The following is a 21,943-nucleotide window of genomic DNA, read 5'->3' as shown; positions in this document are numbered from 1 at the left end:
CTAGCTCCTATCTGTCAGAGTAAACAATGCTCTGGGGTTTTCACATGGACTTTACCAGGCCTTTAACAGCTGGAGTTCCTGTGCTTCACTTCTCTAAAGGGGAATTTCATCAAATATTTCAACAACGCTATTCAATTCACCACCTGCTTTTATGAATTGTTAATGAACAAATTACAGGGATACAACTAAATCAGTGTAGCTTAGATGTATGAATTTGCTTTGTCTTTTAGTTTGAAATGTTTGGAAGTAACATGTTTATGACAACAAACAATACCTTCAATTTGGAATCCCAGAATTCACCCCGTGTTGACACCTCAGGATTTTTCCTAAATCTGAAGCACCCTGAAACATTGAACCCCCCTATGATATGATTGGCAAAAATGTCAAATGTTGATTTAAAAAAAGCAACGAAAAGTGCCATAACAAAATATAAAGACAATAAAAATAATTTAAAACATACCAAATAAATACATTTAAGAAACACATCCCATTCAAAGAGTCTCCTGAAATAACGCTGACACACATGTTCACTCACCATAAACAATCCTGACCTTAAGTGCTTGAGGTGGTCTCATACCGCACAACAGTAACGGACAACAATAAGGTAGCTCGGATTTTCCTTAAAAAATATAATTCGATGTAAAAAATAAAACATCTCCCCCTGCATCCTAGACGTTTTGGGAGGACTATAGAGTTGGGCACGCCACTTCTTTCCTCTACTACAGTAGTGTCAGTACTCAGTAGCGAGCCTGGGACTTCTCAGCCAGGATAGCTGCAGCCAGCTGCTGGGCGTCCATCACGTGGGGGTTCCTCTCCATCACCACCTTCACTAACTCTGGAGGAAAGATGTTACATAGGTTGACAAACACCTTATCCCTCACGTCCTGGCATCTTCCCCCCTGGTGCTGGGGGTCCATGGAGGAGTGGTGTGGAGGATGGGAGGAGGAAGGGGGTTGAGGATGGGGCGAGTGTGTGTCCCTGGGCCAGGAAGAGTGCCAGGGTTGTTCGTGGCCCTCAGGCTGGGACTGGAAGTTGAAGGCCTCGTAGCAGGGCTGGAGGAGCTGCTGGTAGTGGGGGTCCCAGCTGGCCAGCCGCTGCTCCTGTCCGATCCCAGGGTAGGTCCTCCTGGGGCGGACAGGGGAGTGCTCATAGAGCCAGGTGTTCTGGAGGCTGTTGTTGTCCTGCCAGGTGGAGCCCCCCAGGTTTTGCCCCAGAGTTGAGCTGTGAGAGTGGCAGTGGGGGCTGGAGGTCTGGGGTGGAGGTTGGGGAGGGTAGTTCTCAGAACAGCCAGAGCTGCTCCCCACAGATGGGTGCTGAAGATGGGGAGGAAGGTAGGTGAGATGGGCCTTGAAGTGGTGAAGGGAGGAGGGATGATCCTCCAAGCTGAAAACCTGTGGCCTCCCCATGCTCTGAGCTAGGGGGTAGCTATGGTGGGAGCCTCCATGTGGGTGCAGGGTCAGACCAGGGGGCGGGTGGTTGGTGTGGTGTGGGTAGCGGCTGGAGCAGTGATGGTGGTGGTGATGGGAGTGGTGGCATTTGAGGCCATCCTCCAGCAGGGGGTCAGGGGAGAAGGAGTCAGAGCTCATGCTGCCCTCGCTGCTGCAGTCAGATGCCAGCAAGCCCGTCCGTAGGTCAGTTGGGAACAGCCGCTCGGGGCTCCGTGGCACCACCAAGTTTAGGCTGGAGTACGCCCTCATTAGGGAGTTGTAGCCCAGCTTTGGGGACTCAAAGGTGGGATATGACTCAGAGTGACCAAGCCCCAACAGCCCTGGAGCTCTGCAGGAGCCATTCCTCCCTGCGTTGTGGTCCCTCCAATCCTGCTGAGAGAAGCCTTGGCTGGAAGGAGGACCCCCAGGGGCAGGGACGAGGAGGCTGTTGCTACAGCTGCTGCTACTGCTGCTGCTACTACCTCTGCGGGCCTCTGCTTTGGTCCTCCCGCCCTGCCGCTCCTCCAGGAGGTCGTTGTAGGGGGGGGTGCACAGGCCGGGGTCCGACCGCCTGTTTGGGGCGGCTCGGTAGGGTTCTGGGAGCCCGTCTGCACTGCAGCTGCTGGACATGCTGTGGCTCTTCACCAGCAGAGCAGAGCCCAGGCTCTTGGAGGAAGAGGTGGAGGAGGAAGAGGAGTTCTTGGCACTGGCACGCAGCTCGTCGGCCACAGAGCGCTGGGGCTGACTGCCTCTCTCAGGGTGGTAGAATTTACACTTGTGGCCGTAAGTGCACTTCTTCCCTTTAGAGAATACAGGGGGGTTAACTCTCAATCATGAGACAAGCCAGAGAAGGCTGGATGAATAATGTATAAGAGGATGGCTAGGTGTTACCATAGGGGCAGGGCTGCTTCCTGTGTTCTGGGATCACTGGTCTCTTCCTCAGGAAGTTCTCCAGACTGGGACCATGGCGACCCAGAGGATCATCAGGAGGCATGAACCTGGACACACAACCACATACCAGACACACCGTCAGATAACCACTCAACATCCACATATCAATTCCCCGGGAAAAACAACTCCAGATACTAATAGTTATAGGCTTGGTGGGACCTTACTTGTCATTGACGAAAGAGTACATGAGCAGCCGCTCGTCAATGAACTTCTTCCACTCTGTCTTCTCATTGGCCAGGTCCCGGTAGTTGTCGTTAGAGACGATGATGCCGTCGGACTCGTAGGCCAGCTTGACGATGAAGCGGTCGTCATAGCAGACCACACGGCGGCCCTGGACCCGACGAGACGGAGTGAACACCAGGATCTTGTCTTTCTCCAGACGCCGCAATATCTCCTGGTCTAGAGAGAGAAGAGAGGGGGGAACAGGAAGAGAGGGCGAGAGACAGAGAGAGAGAGATGGGGTATGCATTTTGCTGCCAGGAATATACCTGACACCTGCAGTGTATTTGTATTTGGAGATCTGGGTAAGGGTAAGACATGTAAAACCAATGAATTCATGAGCCAAGCCCTCCAGCATTTAAGGTGTGTGTGTCTCTTCTTAAGAAATATTTAAAACCAGGCTCTACTTTTGCCTTTAGAAAAGATTCATGTAATTTCCACCAATATGAAAATCAGCCATGATATTGGTTAAAGGTTAGATAAGTCTATACAGTCTAGAGTGGCAACAGGGTTGTTCTTGAATTGAGTTGTCATTTGTGTCACACGCCTTTGCAACCATGAAAAACACTTTAAAATTACAAATAGTTACTCATCATACATGTTTTCGTTTATATTTAATGTAATACAAGTCTTTATACTGCAAAACATTTGATTAATTGTTTAAAGTTCTTAGGGCAAGCAAATTGGCTCGTTGCAGTAGTAATGAGTAGAGTTGTAGTGACATGTTTTGTAAATTTTTAGATATCTATCTATAATTTTGAATGTAAACGAAAAGAAAGTACCCACTGGTCAAAAACTGGTTCAATCAAAAGAGTTTCCATTGACATTGAATCAACGTGGAAAACTGATTGGATGTGCAAAAGTCATCAACGTAAGAGAATTTCATATTTTTTTCTCCCAGCTTTTAACCTAAATCCAATTAAAGGGTGACATTTTGGTTGATTTCACGTTGAATTCATGTTAGTTGAAAACTACAGTAGACTTTGAACTGATGTCTGTGCCCAGTAGGTAAGTACTAGAAAGTCAACGACTATAACGTGTACCTAAGGGCTCTACTCAATCTGTATTGCTGAACTGTTACAGATTGCAAGCAAGAAATGCAAAAGTCATTTCAGATTGAGCCAACATACCTGTAGACCTATGCAGCATTTACAGCATGCAGCATATCGTGGGAACATTGCCTTTAAATTTCAATTAAGCTGTGATGCTGAACTTCCACCATGCAGATCGAGTAGAGCCATACATTTTATGTCATTGGTGTTAGTAATTACAAAGACAAGGACCTTCAGCATTCCCTCCAGTGGCAAACTGTTGGGGTCTATATTGGGGTCTATATTTAGGAAAATTATTTTCTAATTAGCCAGGTTGCAGAGCACCAAATTACAAAAAAACTGTAAATGTAATCCGTTACATTACCAGCAAAAAATATTAGGATTACTTTTAAATTTAGAAAGGATGTTTGCCCAAAAAATATTTAACACCTTTCTGTTTTCTTAATGACATTCAAATCAGCATTGAAAAAAGGCACAAGTTTTGTTCCGGCTGAGCAAGTCTGACCTGTCACGTCCTGACCAGTAAAGGGGTAATTTGTCATTGTAGTATGGTCAGGGCGTGGCAGGGGGTGTTGTTTTTGTGTGTTTTGGGGTTGGTTTGTTTAGAGGGGATTGGTTCTAGTTTTCAATTTCTATGTTCATTTTCTATGTGTGGCCGAGTATGGTTTCCAATCAGAGGCAGGTGTCTTTCGTTGTCTCTGATTGGAAGCCATACTTAGGCAGCCATTTTTTCCTTTGGGTTTGTGGGTGGTTGTTTTTTGTATAGCCGTGTGCCTTATGGAACTGTTTGGTCGTTTGTTTATTTTGTTTGAGTGTTCACTCTAAATAAATAAAGAAAGAAAGAAGATGAGCACTATACCCGCTGCGCCTTGGTCTGTCCCTTACGACGCATATGACATGACCACAAGTCAGAGACCACTATGCAGGGCTGGAACCAGAACAAATCAGTTGGATGGGCCTTTGATTTCTATAGGTGGGCACGTTTTTTTCCACGGGACCTCCTATGTACGCTTGCATGTTCACAATTTTTTAAATGGGTGTTATGGTATTTGTATTTGTATTTATTAAGGATCCCCATTCCTGGGGTCCAGCAACATTAATGCAGCTAAATACAATTTAAAATATTATATGACATTACATTTCATAACACTTTACCCAATACATTTAGTGTGTTCCCTCAGGCACTCCACTATCATATATTTACAATACAACATCCATGTGTACGTGTGTGTATAGTATGTGTCTTATCATGTGTATGTGTGTCTGCGCCTGTGTGTGTCTTTTCACAGTCCCCGCTGTTCCATAAGGTGCATTTTTTTTTTTTTTTTTAAATAGTAAAGACCATAGGCAGCTCGTAAGTTTGAAGTTTGGGGAAGCTTACAATTTATCCTAATATTTCAAAAGATTTGCGTGCCAGCTATGATTATTTATTATATGCACATTTTCGTGGAACAATTTCATTTTAGAAATATCGTTTTTGTTTCTCAACATCATTATCACGTGGTTAATCCTAAAAATCCGAAGTAAAGCGATAAAAATCTAAAAGTTAAAATGTAACTAAGGCGAGAGCACCAGCCTCTGCCATATGGACACATTGATGCACTGTGATCCGTTGGTGGCTAAAGAAATGAGCGCATAGAACTCAGAGAACTCAGAGCAGTAAGCCTAAAACTTCTTTGTCAACTAAGTAAAATACATAGGCCTAAAGCCGACAAATAAAACCAGAAGAAAATTATTCACATTCATCCCTCTATTCCGCCTGTCTGCCTCCCTTTCTTTCTGTCTTGACTTGAGTTATTTATAGTGAAGTTCAACATTGTATCAAATCCTCAACTGGGTCAGCCCGAAGCTGTCACTAGCAAATATGCAACATTATATCAACTAGCCTATTCTGGGCCCTCAGAATTTCCAGCACCAGTGAGGTCGGGACAGACAGCTGTTTATTTATGACATTTCCACTGGATATATGGAATCATCAGATCATTATATTTTTCTTTATCACACCCAAGACTTGATAATTATCGAGGCTGGAAGTGTTGAAAAGATTTTTAAAGTACTGAGGAACTATCATTCGCAATGAATGTTAAAAATAACTGACTTTGTTGACTTACTTTGTGAGGTGAAGTCAAAATGACTGAGAAGCTCAACTTATTAGTTGTGGACGTGGTGAATTATAACAATCACAAATCAGACATTGCCAAATGGGAACTTTCCTATTTTTGCACGCAGAAGGCCAGGTAGGCCTACTTCTGTGTGTGCTCAGGCATCCTCAGACACATGTTCATTGCTCACATGGAGTACTCCAAACAATAGACAATGAACAAATTTACAAAACTCATAATGGTTATGAAAGAAACCAAAACTTGTTTCTGACAAGTGTAGCAGGTTGTGAACTCCGTGAACAACGTTTCCAGTCCGAGAATGAGAATGATAAATGCATGCATTAACAGAAATTAATGTAACCAAATGATGGGGGATGAACGGTACGTTTATTAGGTCTACTGGTGATATATGTAAGGGGAAATTGATCAAAATCACAATCAAAGGGCAAACAATTCACACAATGAACGCCCAAGAATTGGCAGGAGACAACTGAGTGCATGCATTCTGGAGAGAGACACGCCATATCTTTGCCACACACACCTCCCCTTCTTCTTGTTGCAACATTTTAAGTTATACTCAAGACACATTATCTTCACACATATTTTAGATAGTTGTCACTGAAAGCCGCAACTCAATCAGCTAGACGTATTGCCATGCACAACACCCAAATTGCGGGCTTTCCAAATATGCATAGGCCTACACACTTGGGATTTGAAACAAACCACAGCCAATAAAAAAATAAGCTAATGATCATCTGTGGCTAAGTCATGCTCCCTGGTGAAGTATTTTAAATTATATTATTTAGACAGGAGTAATTATAGCCTATCATTTTTGTCATAACATCAATATACTTTATGGGAATCCAGCATCCTAACAATGCATTGTGATCCTGCCACCTTTCATTTCCAATTTGCAAGTGGCTGAAACCAGAGATCTGTATATAATGACGAGATGATGTCTCCTCCCTAACAATTGGAGCCTTTGTACCAAAAGCGGAAGGCAGGCGACAAGCTTAAGTGTGCAAATTATGCCCATAGTAACGCATTGGGCTTATTCTGCACAGATTTTGGCGAGAGTGAGCCCTCTCGTTTCGCCTCTTCCTCTCTACTGAAACTATGTCGACGGAGAAAGTATCCGAGCATGTGAAACAGCCCCCCGCTATATGTAGCCCATGTATCTCATGTTGTCTGGACAGAAATATACTGAACAAAAATATAAATGCAACATGCAACAATTTCAAATATTTTACTGAGTTACAGTTCATAGAAGGAAATCAGTCAATTGAAATAAATAATCTCTGGATTTCACTTGACTGGGCAGGGGCGTATCCACTTGGGAGCCAGGCCAACCCACTGGGGAGCCAGGCCCAGTCAATTCAGAATGAGTCTTTCCCAACAACATTTATTACAGACAGAAATACTTGTGAGTTTCATCAGCTCTCCGGGTGGCTAGTCTCAGATGATCTCGCAGGTGAAGAAGCAAGATGTGGAGGTCCTGGGCTGGCGTGGTTACACATGTTGTGAGGCCGGTTGGACGTACTGCCAAATTTTCTAAAACGACGTTGAAAGCGGCATATGGTAGAGAAATTAACATTCAATTATTTGGCAACAGCTCTGTTGGACATTCCTGTAGTCAGCATGCCAATGACATGCTCCCTTAAAAATTGAGACATCTGTGGCATTGTGTTGTGTGACAAACTGCACATTAGATTGGCCTTTTATTTTACCCAGCACAAAGTGCCCCTGTGTAATGATCATGCTGTTTAATCAGCTTATTGATATGCCACACCTGTCAGGTGGACAGATTATCTTGGCCAAGGAGAAATGCTCACTAACAGGGATGTAAACATATCTGTGCACAAAATTTGAGAGAGATTAGCTTTTTCTGCAATCTTTAAGTTCAGCTCATGAAACATGGGACCAACACTTCACATGTTGCATTTATATTTTTGTTCAGTATAGTATGACATGCCATACTGTTTTGGTCCAGACAGCATCAGATACATGATCTACACATACTGAGAGAGAGGGGCGCTGTCTCGCTCACTCGGATGCTTTAACTGAGATTCATGCGTCTTCCTGTCTGCACATGTTTGAAGCTCGTAAAAATCGTCTGTTCTCGGTTGCAACACTGATTACCGTATTCCAAACTGCCTCTGGAAACAACGTCAGCACAGTAACTGTTCGTCGGGAGCTTCCTGAAATGGGTTTCCATGGGCGAGCAGCTGCACACCAGCCTAAATTTACCATGCGCAATGCCAAGCGTCATCTGGAGTGGTGTAAAGCTCACCTCCATTGGGCTCTGGGGCAGTGGAAACACGTTCTCTGGAGTGATGAATCACGCGTCACCATCTGGGAGTCCAACGGACAAATCTGGGCTTGGCGGATGCCAGGAAAATGCAACCTTCCTAAATGCATAGTGCCAACTGTAAAGTTTGGTGGAGGAGGAATAATGGTCTTGTGCTGTTTTTCATGGTTTGGGCTAGGCCCCTTAGTTCCAGTGAAGGGAAATCTTAACGCTACAGCATACAATGACATTCTAGACGATTCTGTGCTTCCAACTTTGTGACAACAGTTTGTGGAAGGCCCTTTCCTGTTTCATCGTGACAATGACCCCGTGCAAAAAGGGAGTTCCATACAGAAATGGTTTTTCGATATCGGTTTGGAAGAACTTGACTGGCCTGCACAGAGCCCTGACCTCAACACCATAAAACACAGACTGCGAGCCAGGCCTAATCGCCCAACATCAGTGCCCAACCTCAGTAATGCTTTGGTGGCTGAATGGAAGCAAGTCCCTGCAGCAATGTTTGAACATCCAGTGCAAAGCCTTCCCAGAAGAGTGGAGGCTGTTATTGCAGCAAAGGGGGGAACAACTCCATGTTAATGCCCATGATTTTGGAATGAGATGTTCGATGAGCAGGTGTTCACATACTTTTGGCCATGTGGTGTATCACAGGCCTATTATAGGCTACATAACACATTGGTATTGGTATTTGGTATTTTATTAGGATCCCTATATTAGGATCCCCATTAGATGTTGCAAAAGCAGCAGCTACTCTTCATGGGGTCCACACAAAACATGAAACATGAAATATTGTAATACAGAACATTAATAGACAACAGCTCAAGGACAGAACTACATAAAAAAAATACAAAAGGCACACCTAGCCTACATATCAATACACACACACAAACTATCTAGGTCAAATAATGAAGAGCAAAACGTGCCACTCTGTTCTGAGCCAGCTGCAGCTTAACTAGTCTAGGTCTTTCCTTGCAGCACTCGACCACACGACTGGACAATAATCAAGATATTGCTTTTTGGAGTGTGGTGTGAAAAAAGCAGAGCATCTCTTTATTACGGACAGACCTCTCCCCATCTTTACGACCATTGAATCTATATGTTTTGACCATGACAGTTTACAATCTAAGGTAACACCAAGTAATTTAGACTCCTCAACTTGTTCAACAGCCACACCATTCATTACCAGATTCAGCTGAGGTTTAGAACTTAGGGAATGATTTGTACCAAAAACAATGCTCTTAGTTTTAGAGATGTTCTGGTCCAGTTTATTACTGGCCACCCATTCCAAAACAGACTGCAACTCTTTGTTAAGGGTTTCAGGGACTTCATTAGTTCTGGTTGCTGATGTGTATATAGTTGAATCATCAGCATACATGGACACACATGCGTTGTTTAATGCCAGTGGCAGGTCATTGGTAAAAATAGAAAAAGCAGAGGGCCTAGAGAGCTGCCCTGCGGTACACCACACTTTACATGTTTGACATTAGAGAAGCTTTCATTAAAGAAAACCCTTTGAGTTATTTTAGATAGATAGCTCTAAATCCACGATATTGCAGGGGTTGAAAAGCCATAACTCATATGTTTTTTCAACAACAGGTTATGGTTAATAACATGAAAGGCTGCACTGAAATCTAACAGTACAGCTCCCACAATCTTCTTATTAACAATTTCTTTCAACCAATCATCAGTAATTTGTGTCAGTGCAGTACATGTTGAGTGCCCTTCTCTATAAGCATGCAGAAAGTCTGTAGTTCATTTGTTTACAGAGAAATATCATTGTATTTGGTCAAACACAATTTTTTCCAACAGTTTGCTAAGAGCTGGCAGCAAGCTTATAGGTCTGCTGTTAGAACCAGTAAAGGCCGCTTTATCACTCTTGGGTAGCGGAATTACTTTGGCTTCCCTCCGGGCCTGAGGACAAAGAATTTCCTCTAGGCTCAGATTAAAGATATGACAGATAGAAGTGGCTATAGAGTCAGTTACCATCCTCAGTATCTTTCCATCTAAGTTGTAAATGCCAGGATGTTGTCATTATTGATCAAAATTCAGGTATCCAAGAAAGTAGACCTCTCTGTTTACATCACATACACTATGAAGCATTTCACACATATTATTTAGATACTGACTGTTAGCACTTGGTGGCCTATAGCAACACCCCAAAAGAAAAGGCTTTGATGTGAAACACACTGCTGCTCTCTCATTTAACTATTTGTGTCTTAGGGATTGTGGTTGTTGTGGATGGCTGTTCACAAATGTACGTATAGGTGTATTTTAACCCAATGATGGTTGAATTGAAGAAATATAAGCTGCCTATCAATCATTGTTTTTATGACCAGGGGTGTATTCATTACGGAAACCGTTTACCGTTTAAGAATCAAATCGAAGCAAACAGAGCAAAACGAGAGTTTCTATTGGACAAATTCAGGTAGGTCCCTCCACATTTCGTTCCATTTGCTTCCATTTAAGAAATGTTTTGCAACAGAATCGACGTAATGAATAGCCTACGACCCAGTGGACAGCCAGTGAAAAATGTTCTCTTGGAACAGCTGCATAGTATGGATCACAGCCTATGGAATAACAGTTTGAATTCCTCCTTTCTAAACTCCCTCGTAGTATTGTGCTCCATACTGTCAAAAACAAGTTTAATTTAAGAAGGGGCTTTTAGCCTATTGCTCAATCTCAATGCTGATTCAAAAGAAAATTCTATAAACCTAAGTGACATTCTCAAACTTGCACACTTTTGATGGGATTAAAAGAGTAGTTCACTATTTTACAACTTGATGTTAGATGGTTCCTCAACCTGAAAGTAGTCTATGGGCCAGGAGAATGGAACCTTTATTTAACTTGGCAAATCAGTCAAGAACAAATTCTTATTTACAATGACGGACTACCCCGGCCAAACCCGGACGACGCTGGGCCAATTCTGCACCGCCCTATGGGACTCCCAATCCCGGGCAGATGTGATACAGCCTGGATTCAAACCAGGGACTGTAGTGACCTCTCTTGCACTGAGATGCAATGCCTATGACCGATGCGCCACTCGGGAGAAACTGTAATCCATGGTTCAGTTTTCTTTAAACAGCCACTACAAACTTGAATAGTGAACTACTCCTTTAAACAGCTGCAAATTATCACCAACAAAAACATAAACAATAGGCCTATAGCAAATGCAACATATGGAATACATTTTTCACATACAAATAGCACTTTTCTGTTGTGCTCAAAGCATGCCATTCTGAGAGCAGTATTTATTTTTCAATTTGAAGCAATGAGCCCAATGAGTCCTCCATGACAAAAGAAATCATAAACAAAAGACTAGGCTAATTAGTCCTTCGTTTTTGGGTTATGCTCAGGTAAAACAATTTGTCTAATCAAGATTTCCATATTTCCACGTCCTATTTTTGAAGATAAAGGGCTATTAAATCAATTGGAATGACTGAAAATCTGACAGACTCTGTTGTTGTTTTTTATGTAAAGATATATCCTAATCATATTATTATGTTTAGTAGCAGCAATGGGTAAGTAGAAGCCTACATAACCAACCCATAAAGTAAAACGGAACATCCATTTATGGCCAGCTATGTAAACTCTAACATTGATTTATCCTGCAATAGATATTCAATTGGTAATTTACATTTCTGTCTTATTCTAATGCCTCTTAAGCAGGTTGACATTTATTGGGATGAGTGATTTTTGCTAGATGGGCCAGCTGCAAAGTAAACATTTGCTATATTGTAAACATTTGTGAAAACAAAATTAATTTAATGTTAGGCATTAGGGTTAGCAGTGTGGTTAAGGTTAGGGTTAGGGTTAGCTTTATAAATCAGATTTTATGACTTTGTGGCTGTGCCTATTAAGAGGAAAGTAATCTAAAAGTAACTGATAGTAATCAGATTACGTTACTGAGCTTGTGTAATACAAAAATTAAATTACTGATTACAATTTTGGACAGGTAACTAACTAGTAACTGTAACAGATTACATTTAGAAATGAACCTACAGTACAAAATCTTAGACCCTTTTAATATGTCAGAATTTAAGGGATTCCATTGATCATTTGGTATGTCTAAATACAAAGATTCATTGGTGTTACTCAATTTAAATGAAGGGAAATTACATTGTGAACAAAATTATTAATCATGTCGATTTAGTAAAAAAAAATTTAATGGTTAATGACCTTAAATTTGAGCCTCCTCAATTACCAAAAATGTATTATTGGTGTTATTGTCATTGACAGTTAAGAGAAGACCCAGATGTAGGGAGAAAGAGGTGATTTTGAACAGGTGTGAGGGTGGGGTTTGAACAAAATAAGGTGGTGGGGGTTTGGAGGGGGGATGTTGGGGGTGGACATGGAAGCGCTGGTTTACCTGTGATGAGGGCGTCCGGTCTTGACTGTTCCTTTCTCCAGGCGGGCACAAACACAGTGATGTCACGGTGACCACGCTCCAGGAACCAATCAACAGCCAGCTGGATGCCGTGACAGGAGAACACTTCCTTATTCCCATGACTGTGGAGAAACGCACACAGATTCATGATCATGACATGTGTTTTTGTTTATTTGTATAATACCATAGATCAAGAGAGCAGTGTATGAGGTCTTGCAGATAGAAAAGGAACCTGAGTAAAGTGTTTCTGAATGCAGCAGCAGTTTGTGTTGACTCACCTCATGGCTACGTTACTCCCATCCACCACCACAGGCCTGATGTTCTCCTTGTCATCCAACAGCAGCTGGGAGGAGCAGTCCAGTCTGGAGGAGTCCAGAGAGGGGGAGGATAAGGAGGAGGATGACGACTGGGAGGCGGCAGACTCCCCTGCCTCCTCCGTCTCTGTCCTGGTGCCTAGTTTGACCAGTTCTCCCAGTATGTCGTTGATGAGGGCGTCAGGCCCTAGCTTCCTTAGCACCAGCAAAACCAGCTCCTCAGAGTAACCCAGCTTCAGGGCAAATTCCATCTTGGAGCGATACTCTGTGAGGGGGTCGGTGGGGAGTTTGGGGTCCCTAGGGGGGGGGCTTTGTGGCAGGCCCAGTCCAGCAGGGTGACAGGGGTGCGGATGGGGGGTCTCAGCGCCAGAACCAGATCCATGGTGGACCCCCCGCTCATCTTCGCTGTCCGACGCAGCACTTTCTTCTGAGGAGTTACTACTACTACCACTACTACTGCTGATGCTGCTACTACTGACACTGCTATGGGTGCCTCCCACCTGTGCCTCTTCCCCCTCCAAAACTCCTGAGTGGGTGCCGGCTGTGGCACTCAAGCTGGCCTGGCGGTCGGTGCCTTCCACATGGAGGTAGTCCAAATCCAGCCCCAGATTGAGGTTGTGGCCTGTTCCATCCTCCAGATGGTCCTTCAGGCCCATGAAGCCGTCTTATACATCCAGCCTCTGACCCCGGACCTCTGACCTCAGATGACACTGGACAACCCCACTGTCACTGCTGCTGATAGGCTGCTCTCTGACCAATCCTGGGACGGAAGCCTGGTGGAGAGGGCTGGGCAAAAAAGTTACCCCATTGGTCAGACTGGTTTCCACCTAGAAATCTGGAGAATTTTCTATGCTTTTCTATCTGAACATTTCATAATGTTACAATTAGCCCCCAAGTGATTTAAGTCACATTTTTTAACTTGTTGAGCTACTTTATAACAGCCAGTGTCAATCACTGGACCCAGCCCTCCCCTCCAACACCCATGCTGCAGGGGGCGACCTTAAACGTGGAGCAAAATTGCTCTTAGTAAGTAACCTGAGCTGTAATAGAGATTCTCAAGTATTAGGCTGAATGACACACCACAAGCATTTCCAAAAAGGCAAGTTTCAAACCACAATCTCCATTGTTCACTTCCACTGGTTTGCATTTTTGCAGTGCTAAGCTCAGCAGCCAGAAAAGCTCTCAATCAACGTTGGTGATAACAACACACCGTGTCAAGACACAAACATAGCTGCCTTGGCCCTCAATAATATACTCTACATTGCACCTACACCCATACAGGAGAACGCCATATGAATGCTTTTTGGGGGGGAACTCTTACCATCCACCACCTGATATTTAAACTAGGATCAGGTGTCGCTTGCAGTCCCAGCAGGGGTTTGTGATTGACTGAAACAGAGAAAGAACTGTTCTAATGGACCTGCCTCCTAGTTGTTCAGTGACCCCTTTAAAAAGGACATGTGTCCCAGCATTATCAGAGCACAGTGACACACTAATCTGAGGGCCCAGGGCTCTTGCTTTACAGGCATGAGCTTCACTTACTGTATTAAAATATCTATTTCTACTGTATATCTAAGCATGTTATGTAGGCTAGGATGTGTGTGCTGTGTTCACTGTGTTGCAGACAGTGAATGTGGACGGTAAGAGACAAGGGTGGGATGTGGATGGTAAGAGACAAGGGTGGGATGTGGACGGTAAGAGACAAGAGTGGAATGTGTATGGTAAGAGACAAGGGTGGAATGTGGACGGTAAGAGACAAGGGTGGAATGTGGACGGTAAGAGACAAGGGTGGAATGTGGACGGTAAGAGACAAGGGTGGAATGTGGACGGTAAGAGACAAAGGTGGAATGTGCTTTAGTCCATTTCCTCAATACACAGTGTTTAAAATAGTTCTATAATAAGACATGAAAGGAATAATCCCATGATAGGGGCATATAAGGAGGCCAGCACTTGCTTGATTCAGTTGTGTTGATTTATTTCATCAATGCGCACAAACAGTTTTCCTATAGCCCTGTATTTTATGTTACACCAAACTACTGCACATCAAAGCTTGAGGGAATTTCTGGATTGGTATATGAGTGTGTTTAAGTGTGTGTGTGTCTGCATGCATGTATAAGTAGGATAAAGGTAGGGTCTCAGTACCAGTCTCAGTACCCCTATTGACCTGCCTCTCAGAACCAAGCTGCTGCCTCACTGTGGCTCCTCATGAATGCCACAAGAGAGATGGAATAATTTAACCCTCCAACAACAAAAAGGGGCACAAAGAAAGCGACAGTGTGTGCATATGTGTGTGTGAGGGGGGTCAGCGGCTGGGGGTGGTGGGCGATATGGGGGGGCTAAAGTATGTCTGGCTTGCCATCCCCAAATAAAGCAGCTGCCATCCCAATCTGGACTCCTCCGACGGAGCATTGTTCTGCAGGCCGTGTGGCGCACACAGACGGAGGCTGGGGCTATTCAAACACACACACACACACACTCACACACTCACACACACACACTCACACACACACACTCACACACGCACTCAACGACCCTGTTAGAATCAGAACAGACGTACTGGTGTGAGCCTGAGTCACTGCTCACCAGACTGATTTCGCAAGTGTTTAAACAAGATACAACACACACTCACATGTGCACACACACACACGTACACGTATACCAACATGAGCACACACATTCCTATTCTCTTTTGTAGCATAAACACACAAACTACAATTTTTCACACAAACAGTCTTCCAAACAAACACAGACACGATTAAAATCTTCCACAATCAGTGGATAATGAAGTCAGATCTACACATTCTCCCTATAACTTCCTGGGACAGACTTTCTGTAAGTTGCATAAATATGAGAGAAATTGTATCAGTAAGAAGATATGCAAAATCGTCTTTGAGATAAGCAGTGCAGCGCAGTGCACAGTCCAGTGATGTTACTATAGTTAGATGTGAAAGACTACGGCTGAATAGACACTGAACTGAAATTAGAATGTAGCGAGGTTCAAGGCTTTGCGATCAGATCAATGAACACCCTTTGGTCCTTTGACTCGTATATAGAGGACTGTGTCCATTGCTTCTTTATTTTACTGTACTTTATATGATGATTTAAGGTTGACCTTATTTGATCAAATGCAACAATAGAAACCAGAACAATTCTGGATTAGATATAAAGAGAAACTTGAATGATTATTTAGAAAATAAGATCCTGGTTGCAAATTGTATTTTCAAAGCATGGAAGAAGATACGACAAGATAAAGTATATAATTCAAATTGCAGGTTTTGGTTGTTTTTCGTATGAATGTACATATACAGTGCCTTCAGAAAGTATTCAGACCCCTTGACGTTTTCCACATTTTGTTACGTTACAACCTTATTCTAATATGGATTACATTTTTTTTAAATCCTCAGCGGTCTACACACAATACCCCATAATGTCCAACCAAAAACACGTTTTTAGAAATGTTAGCAAATTTATTCAAAATAAAAACAGAAATACCTTATGTACATAAGTATTCAGACCCTTTGCTATGAGACTCAAAATTGAGCTCAGGTGCATCCTGTTTCCATTGACCATCCTTGAGATGTTTCTACAACTTGATTGGAGTCCACCTGTGGTAAATTAAACTGATTGGACATGATTTGGAAAGGCACATACCTGTCTATATAAGGTTCCACAGTTGACAGTGCATGTCAGAGCAAAAACCAAGCCTTGAGGTCGAAGGACTTGTCCGTAGAGCTCCAAGACAGAAATGTGTTGAGGCACAAATCTGGGAAAGGGTACCAAATTATTTCTGCAGGATTGAAGGTCTCCAGAACATAGTGGCCTCCATCAGTCTTAAATGTAAGAAGTTTGGAACCACCAAGAATCTTCCTAGAGCTGGCCACCTGGCCAAACTGAGCAATCGGGGCAGAAGGGCCTTGGTCAGGGAGGTGACCAAGAACCCGATGGTCACTCTGACAGAGCTCTAGAGTTCCTCTGTGGAGATGGGAGAACTTTCCAGAAGGACAACCATCTCTGCAGCACTCCACCAATCAGGCCTTTATGGTAGAGTGGCCAGACGGAAGCCACTCCTCAGTAAAAGGCACATGACAGCCCGCTTGGAATTTGCCAAAAGGCACCTAAAGACTCTCTGAGAAACAAGATGCTCTGGTCTGAGGAAAACAAGATTGAACTCTTTGGCCTGAATGTCAAGCGTCACGTTTGGAGGAAACCTAGCACCATCCCTACGGTGAAGCATGGTGGTGGCAGCATCGTGCTGTGGGTATGTTTTTCAGGGGAAGGGACTGGGAGATTAGTCAGGATCGAGGCAAAGATAAACGGAGCAAAGTACAGAGATCCTTGATGAAAACCTACTCCAGAGCGCTCAGGACCTCAGACTGGGGCAAAGGTTCCCCTTCCAACAGGACAACAACCCTAAGTACACAGCCAAGACAACACAGGATTGGCTTCAGGGCAAGTCTCTGAATGTCCTTGAGTGGCCCAACCAGAGCCCGGACTTGAACCCAATCAAACATCTCTGGAGAGACCTGAAAATAGCTGTGCAGCAACGCTCCCCATCCACCCTGACAGAGCTTGAAAGGATCTGCAGAGAAGAATGGCGGAAACTTCCCAAATACAGGTGTGCAAAGCTTGTAGGGTCATACCAAAGAAGACTCAAGGCTGTAATCGCTGCCAAAGGTGTTTCAACAAAGTACTGAGTAAAGGGTCTGAATACTTATGTAAATGAGATATTGCAGTTTTTTCTATTCGTATAAATTTGCCAAGATTTCAAAAAACTTTTTTTGCTTTGTCATTATGGCGCATTGTGTGTAGTTTGATGAGAGGAAAAAACTATTGAATCAATTTTAGAATAAGGCTTTAACGTAATAAAATGTGAAAAAGTCAAGGGGTTTGAATATTTTACGAATGCATTGTCTATTTAATAAGCAATAAGACCCGAGGAGGTGTGTTATATAGCGACGCATCGCGGAGTGCCTGGGACACAGCCCTTAGCCATGGTATATTGGCCATATATCACAAACCCCCGACATGCCTTATTGCCATTATAAACTGGTCACTAACATAATTAGAGCAGTAAAAATAAATGTTTTGTCATACCCGTGGTATACGGTCTGATATACCATGGCTGTCAGCCAATCAGCATTCAGGGCTCGAACCACCCTGCTTATAAATGCACATAAACACTGAGTGTACAAAACATTAAGAACACCTGCTCTTTCCATGACATAGACTGACCAGGTGAATCCAGGTGAAAGCTATGATAATTTATTGATGTAACTTGATGAATCCACTTCAATCAGTGTAGATGAAGGGGAGGAGACAGGTTAAAGAAGGATTTTTAAGCCTTGAGACAATTGAGACATGGATTGTGTATGTGTGTCATTAGAGGGTGAATGGGCAAGACACAAAATGTGCTTTTGAACGATGTATGGTAGTAGGTACCAAACACACCAGTTTTATGTCGAGAACTGCAATGCTGCTGGGTTTTTCATACTCAACCAGTTTCCCCGTGTGTATCAAGAATGGTCCACCACCCAACGGACATAAAGTCAACTTGACAAAACTGTGGGAAGTATTGGAGTCAACAATTGAGGCTGTTCTGAGGGCAACAGGGGGTGCAAATCAATATTTAGGAATGTGTTCCTAATGTTTGGTATACACAGTGTGTATATATACACTGTATATATCAGGGATGGGAAACTGGCCAGTAATAGACAAGGGTGAAGTCTATTTTGAAGTCGTTTTGAAGGCCCACCCCCTCGACTGAGTTCCTCATTCGGCGTCTCAATTTACTGTTGCAAGTCAAAATAGTAGAATGCACAAGGTGCAATTTAGAAATTTGGTTTTCATCATCAGTTTTTCTCTTGTTATGTCCGTCACTGATAGTCACTCAATTAGCCCATATCAGATAACTTTAATTAGATTGGTAAATTAGTCTAGCGGCCTACTATTTAAGTGTAATAGTGGCCGGGGTGTCCCCATTGATTTTTGTTAGTCAGTCTAACTCCGATATCATTAAAACCTACAAACATTTCTCTCCACCCTATGGAAAAATGTGTAGAATTGCAGGAAATTAGCTGTAAAACAGAACGTGTGTACGCAGACCGGCAAGCAACTGCGGCCCCTCATGATGAGTTCAGATTTTTTTGTGGCTCCACCCCCATCTTGGGTATATATGATTATTTTATTTTGTTACCACAAATACAGTATCTTATAATCCCATGTGTGCTTGGTATCCTAAAGATGTAAGACACTATAAAAATAAAATCGATAAAATCGCAAATCTAAAAAGAAATGTAATCTCTAATATATCAGCTCAATAAGCTGTGATTGGAACCGGGGTTCTTACAGATTACTTTACCACTAGTTTCTATTCAATATTTTCCCCAAATGCCCTTACTTCCTCTCCTTGAAAACAATGACTCACAAAATCTACACAACTGTTAGCCAAACTGCAAACAATAACCACAGGCACTAGCAGTCCTAGAACCTCCAAACCTGCTCTCCCCTCTTGTACTCCCAGCAAATACGTGGAGGTAGAGGTAATTCTAGACTTCCAGCTGGAGCTGGAGCTGGTGAGAGAGATAAAAATGAAGATAAAGAATGTGATGGAAATATGGGAATACAGGGCAAGCTAGATCTAGACATGAAATGACCACTGAGATAGAGACAGAGGTGGGAGTTAAGGTCCTACTACATTGAGCAGATGCTGCAGCCTGCAACTCCTCCTCAGTGTCCCAGCCTGCTGAGGGAGAGAGCCAGGGTTAGCCCCCTAGGGCCCTGCTATCTCCCCTGGGGCTGGGGCAGACCTGACCTGGGCTAGTCCCCTTGGCCACGTCAGACTCAGAATGCTGAGCCATGCCACTCTGAAGTCTGCACCAAGCCAGGGACAAAGGGGGGAGGTAGGAGGAGTGAAAGAGAGATGGGGAGAGGGGGAATGTATAGGCAGCAGGGGCAACAGATGCCTTCTGAAACCACAGGGGACCACGGCAACTGGTGTCCTGTCCTGCTCGTCCTTCTACAGAGCGCGAACAGTAGAGGATGATACATATCACCACCATCATGTGACCCGAGAGTAGACCTCACTTTCACCCGTAAGCGCAGACATGCACATGTCCATAATGCTCAGTCACTCACTCACTTTATATTCTGACTTGCTCCCCACTCTCTCTCGCTGTGTGTTTCATATGCACAATACACTGATAACTTGAACATATTTCCTTTCCTTGTCTAATTTCCCCCCAAGATGATAACATTTGACAATGAGTTCCCAAAATATCCACTGCATCATAGACTACTGTATGTGAAAGTAAAATTCTATAACTTCTATAACTATAAAACATAGAGTCACAATCCTTAACGACAGTTTAACAGAGTTTTTACTTAGAAAACTCATCAACCAATTCACTTTCATTGCCTGTCACACTTAGCTACAGTAAGTTCCCTAAATGAAAACGTTTACTTGTGCAGTTTTATTGTCATTGGCAGCAATCCCTGACCTGTTTTTCCCTGTCATTAAACAGGAAGACTGATGACTCTGAAAGCGTCTGACTAGATGGATTCAATAATTCTATGTCAATCCTAAACTGTAACTTTAGCCCAAAATGACAGGCTTCTACACCAACACACTCCATCTTGTGTCATCTATGCTGACACCGTTTTACGTCTATGTGTGTATTCCCTGGTGTTTGCTATGCTCCAAAGATAAATATATAGCTACATTTAGTACAATCAGCAGGTCTTTACTGTTTTTCTGATAGTATACTTGTATTGATAAGTATATCAATTATAGGCTACTTATCAATGTATATATCATAGAGTTATCAAATGAACAAATCATCAAACTGGGATAATTTAGGATTTTGTTTACCACCAATAATTCAGAAAACAAAAACATTTCATCAAACATACATAATCAATTCTGAATAATGTATGAAAAGGTTTGAGGGGAAAAATTAACAATTATGCACCAAACTGCAGTGGATTACTGCAAGACCAGACAAAAAAAACACAATGAGATTTAAGATGTAATTTTTACACCTGCTATAACTATAATATGAACCTATGCAACTGCCTATATAAAAAATGTTTTAAAAGCATAAAAGACTTACCACAGGCTCCAAGGAAAAAGTAAAGCAGCAATACAAAGACAGAAGGAACTCCTAAAGATACGCTCCTGACAGAAAACCTTTGGTCGTTCCAGCATGCCAGGGGGACTGTCTCAGCTTTGTCAAGTTTTCTCCAAGTTTGGACTTGTTGACACTGGTACATAAAAATCCAGGTTCTCTGTATCCAGCAGAGAATAAATAAAGTGACAAAAAATCCAAAAGGGAGGTGAAGTGAAACAAGCTTCCTTGTAGCACGGTGGTCCAAACTCAACTCAACTCAATGCATGTTAGGTTTGGTAGTGCTGCAGTCTGGTCCCAAGGCAGGAGGGTTGAACAATGTGAGTGTGAACAGATGGAGCTGCAGAGTCTACCATTTCCACATTACACACAGTCTGCCTAGTGACCAATAAGAGCACAGCAGTGACCACAAGCCCACTCCTCCGGCAAGTGTTTATTCACACACACACACACACACACACACACACACACACACACACACACACACACACACACACACACACACACACACACACACACACACACACACACACACACACACACACACACACACCAAAGGCCACTAAGATAAGAAAGTGGCTGCCACCCCTCCTCCCTCTAGCTCAAGCCATGAATGGACGAGGGGTGTGCGCTGACAATGGGAGTCACACAAAAGCGTCCCGGCCGGCGGGCAGCTGCAGAGGCACCAGGCTGCAGCCATTACAGAGCGGCGGCCTTGCCCTGAGGAACACCTGGCTCACTGGGGACCACTGTCTCCCTGGCCCCTTTGTCCCCTGGAGGGTGGAGGGGGAGGGGGCCAGGCAGACAATGAGCTGAATTATGTTAAAAGTAGTGTGTGTTCCTAAAGGATGTTAGAAGAGACGGGAAGGAGGAAGAGGGGAGAGAAGGGAAAAAAGAGGGGGAAGGTTAGGAGGGGTTGGGAGTGAGACACTGAAAAGCTTTCAGTGTAATTAGAGGTCCAGAGAGAGAGAGAGAGAGAGAGAGAGAGAGAGAGAGAGAGCGAAAGAGGGGTTGAGGGCCGGGGCAAAAACCCTCATTGTTTGGACACACTTCGACAAAATGGTGC

General features: G+C 43.4%; 1 protein-coding gene across 1 annotated transcript; it reads right to left on the bottom strand.

The window, feature by feature from the left end:
- Window positions 1-651: 651 nt before the first annotated feature.
- On the bottom strand, window positions 652-21,212 carry LOC106582092 (probable ribonuclease ZC3H12C). The gene is made up of 6 exons (XM_014164830.2): window positions 20,863-21,212; window positions 12,719-13,540; window positions 12,423-12,562; window positions 2,543-2,777; window positions 2,319-2,425; window positions 652-2,227 (listed from the first exon to the last, which is right to left on the bottom strand). The coding sequence occupies exons 2-6, from the start codon at window positions 13,408-13,410 to the stop codon at window positions 738-740; spliced, it is 2,664 nt and encodes an 887-aa protein (XP_014020305.1). The 5' UTR covers window positions 13,411-13,540; window positions 20,863-21,212; the 3' UTR covers window positions 652-737.
- Between the last annotated feature and the right edge of the window lie 731 nt (window positions 21,213-21,943).

The sequence above is a fragment of the Salmo salar genome, chromosome ssa21, assembly GCF_905237065.1.
Source record: "Salmo salar chromosome ssa21, Ssal_v3.1, whole genome shotgun sequence".
NCBI classification, from domain to species: Eukaryota; Metazoa; Chordata; class Actinopteri; order Salmoniformes; family Salmonidae; genus Salmo; species Salmo salar.
This window is presented reverse-complemented; position numbering and strand designations above follow the sequence as displayed.

What these genes read in the sequence shown, in the direction of transcription:
- LOC106582092 (XM_014164830.2), bottom strand. Translation starts at nt 13,410, where the DNA reads ATGGGCCTGAAGGACCATCTGGAGGATGGAACAGGCCACAACCTCAAT. An exon ending in ACCGGACGCCCTCATCACAG is followed by an intron (nt 2,778 to 12,422) that starts GTAAACCAGCGC and finishes TTCTCTCTCTAG; the next exon opens with ACCAGGAGATATTGCGGCGT. An exon ending in TACTCTTTCGTCAATGACAA is followed by an intron (nt 2,426 to 2,542) that starts GTAAGGTCCCAC and finishes TTGTGTGTCCAG; the next exon opens with GTTCATGCCTCCTGATGATC.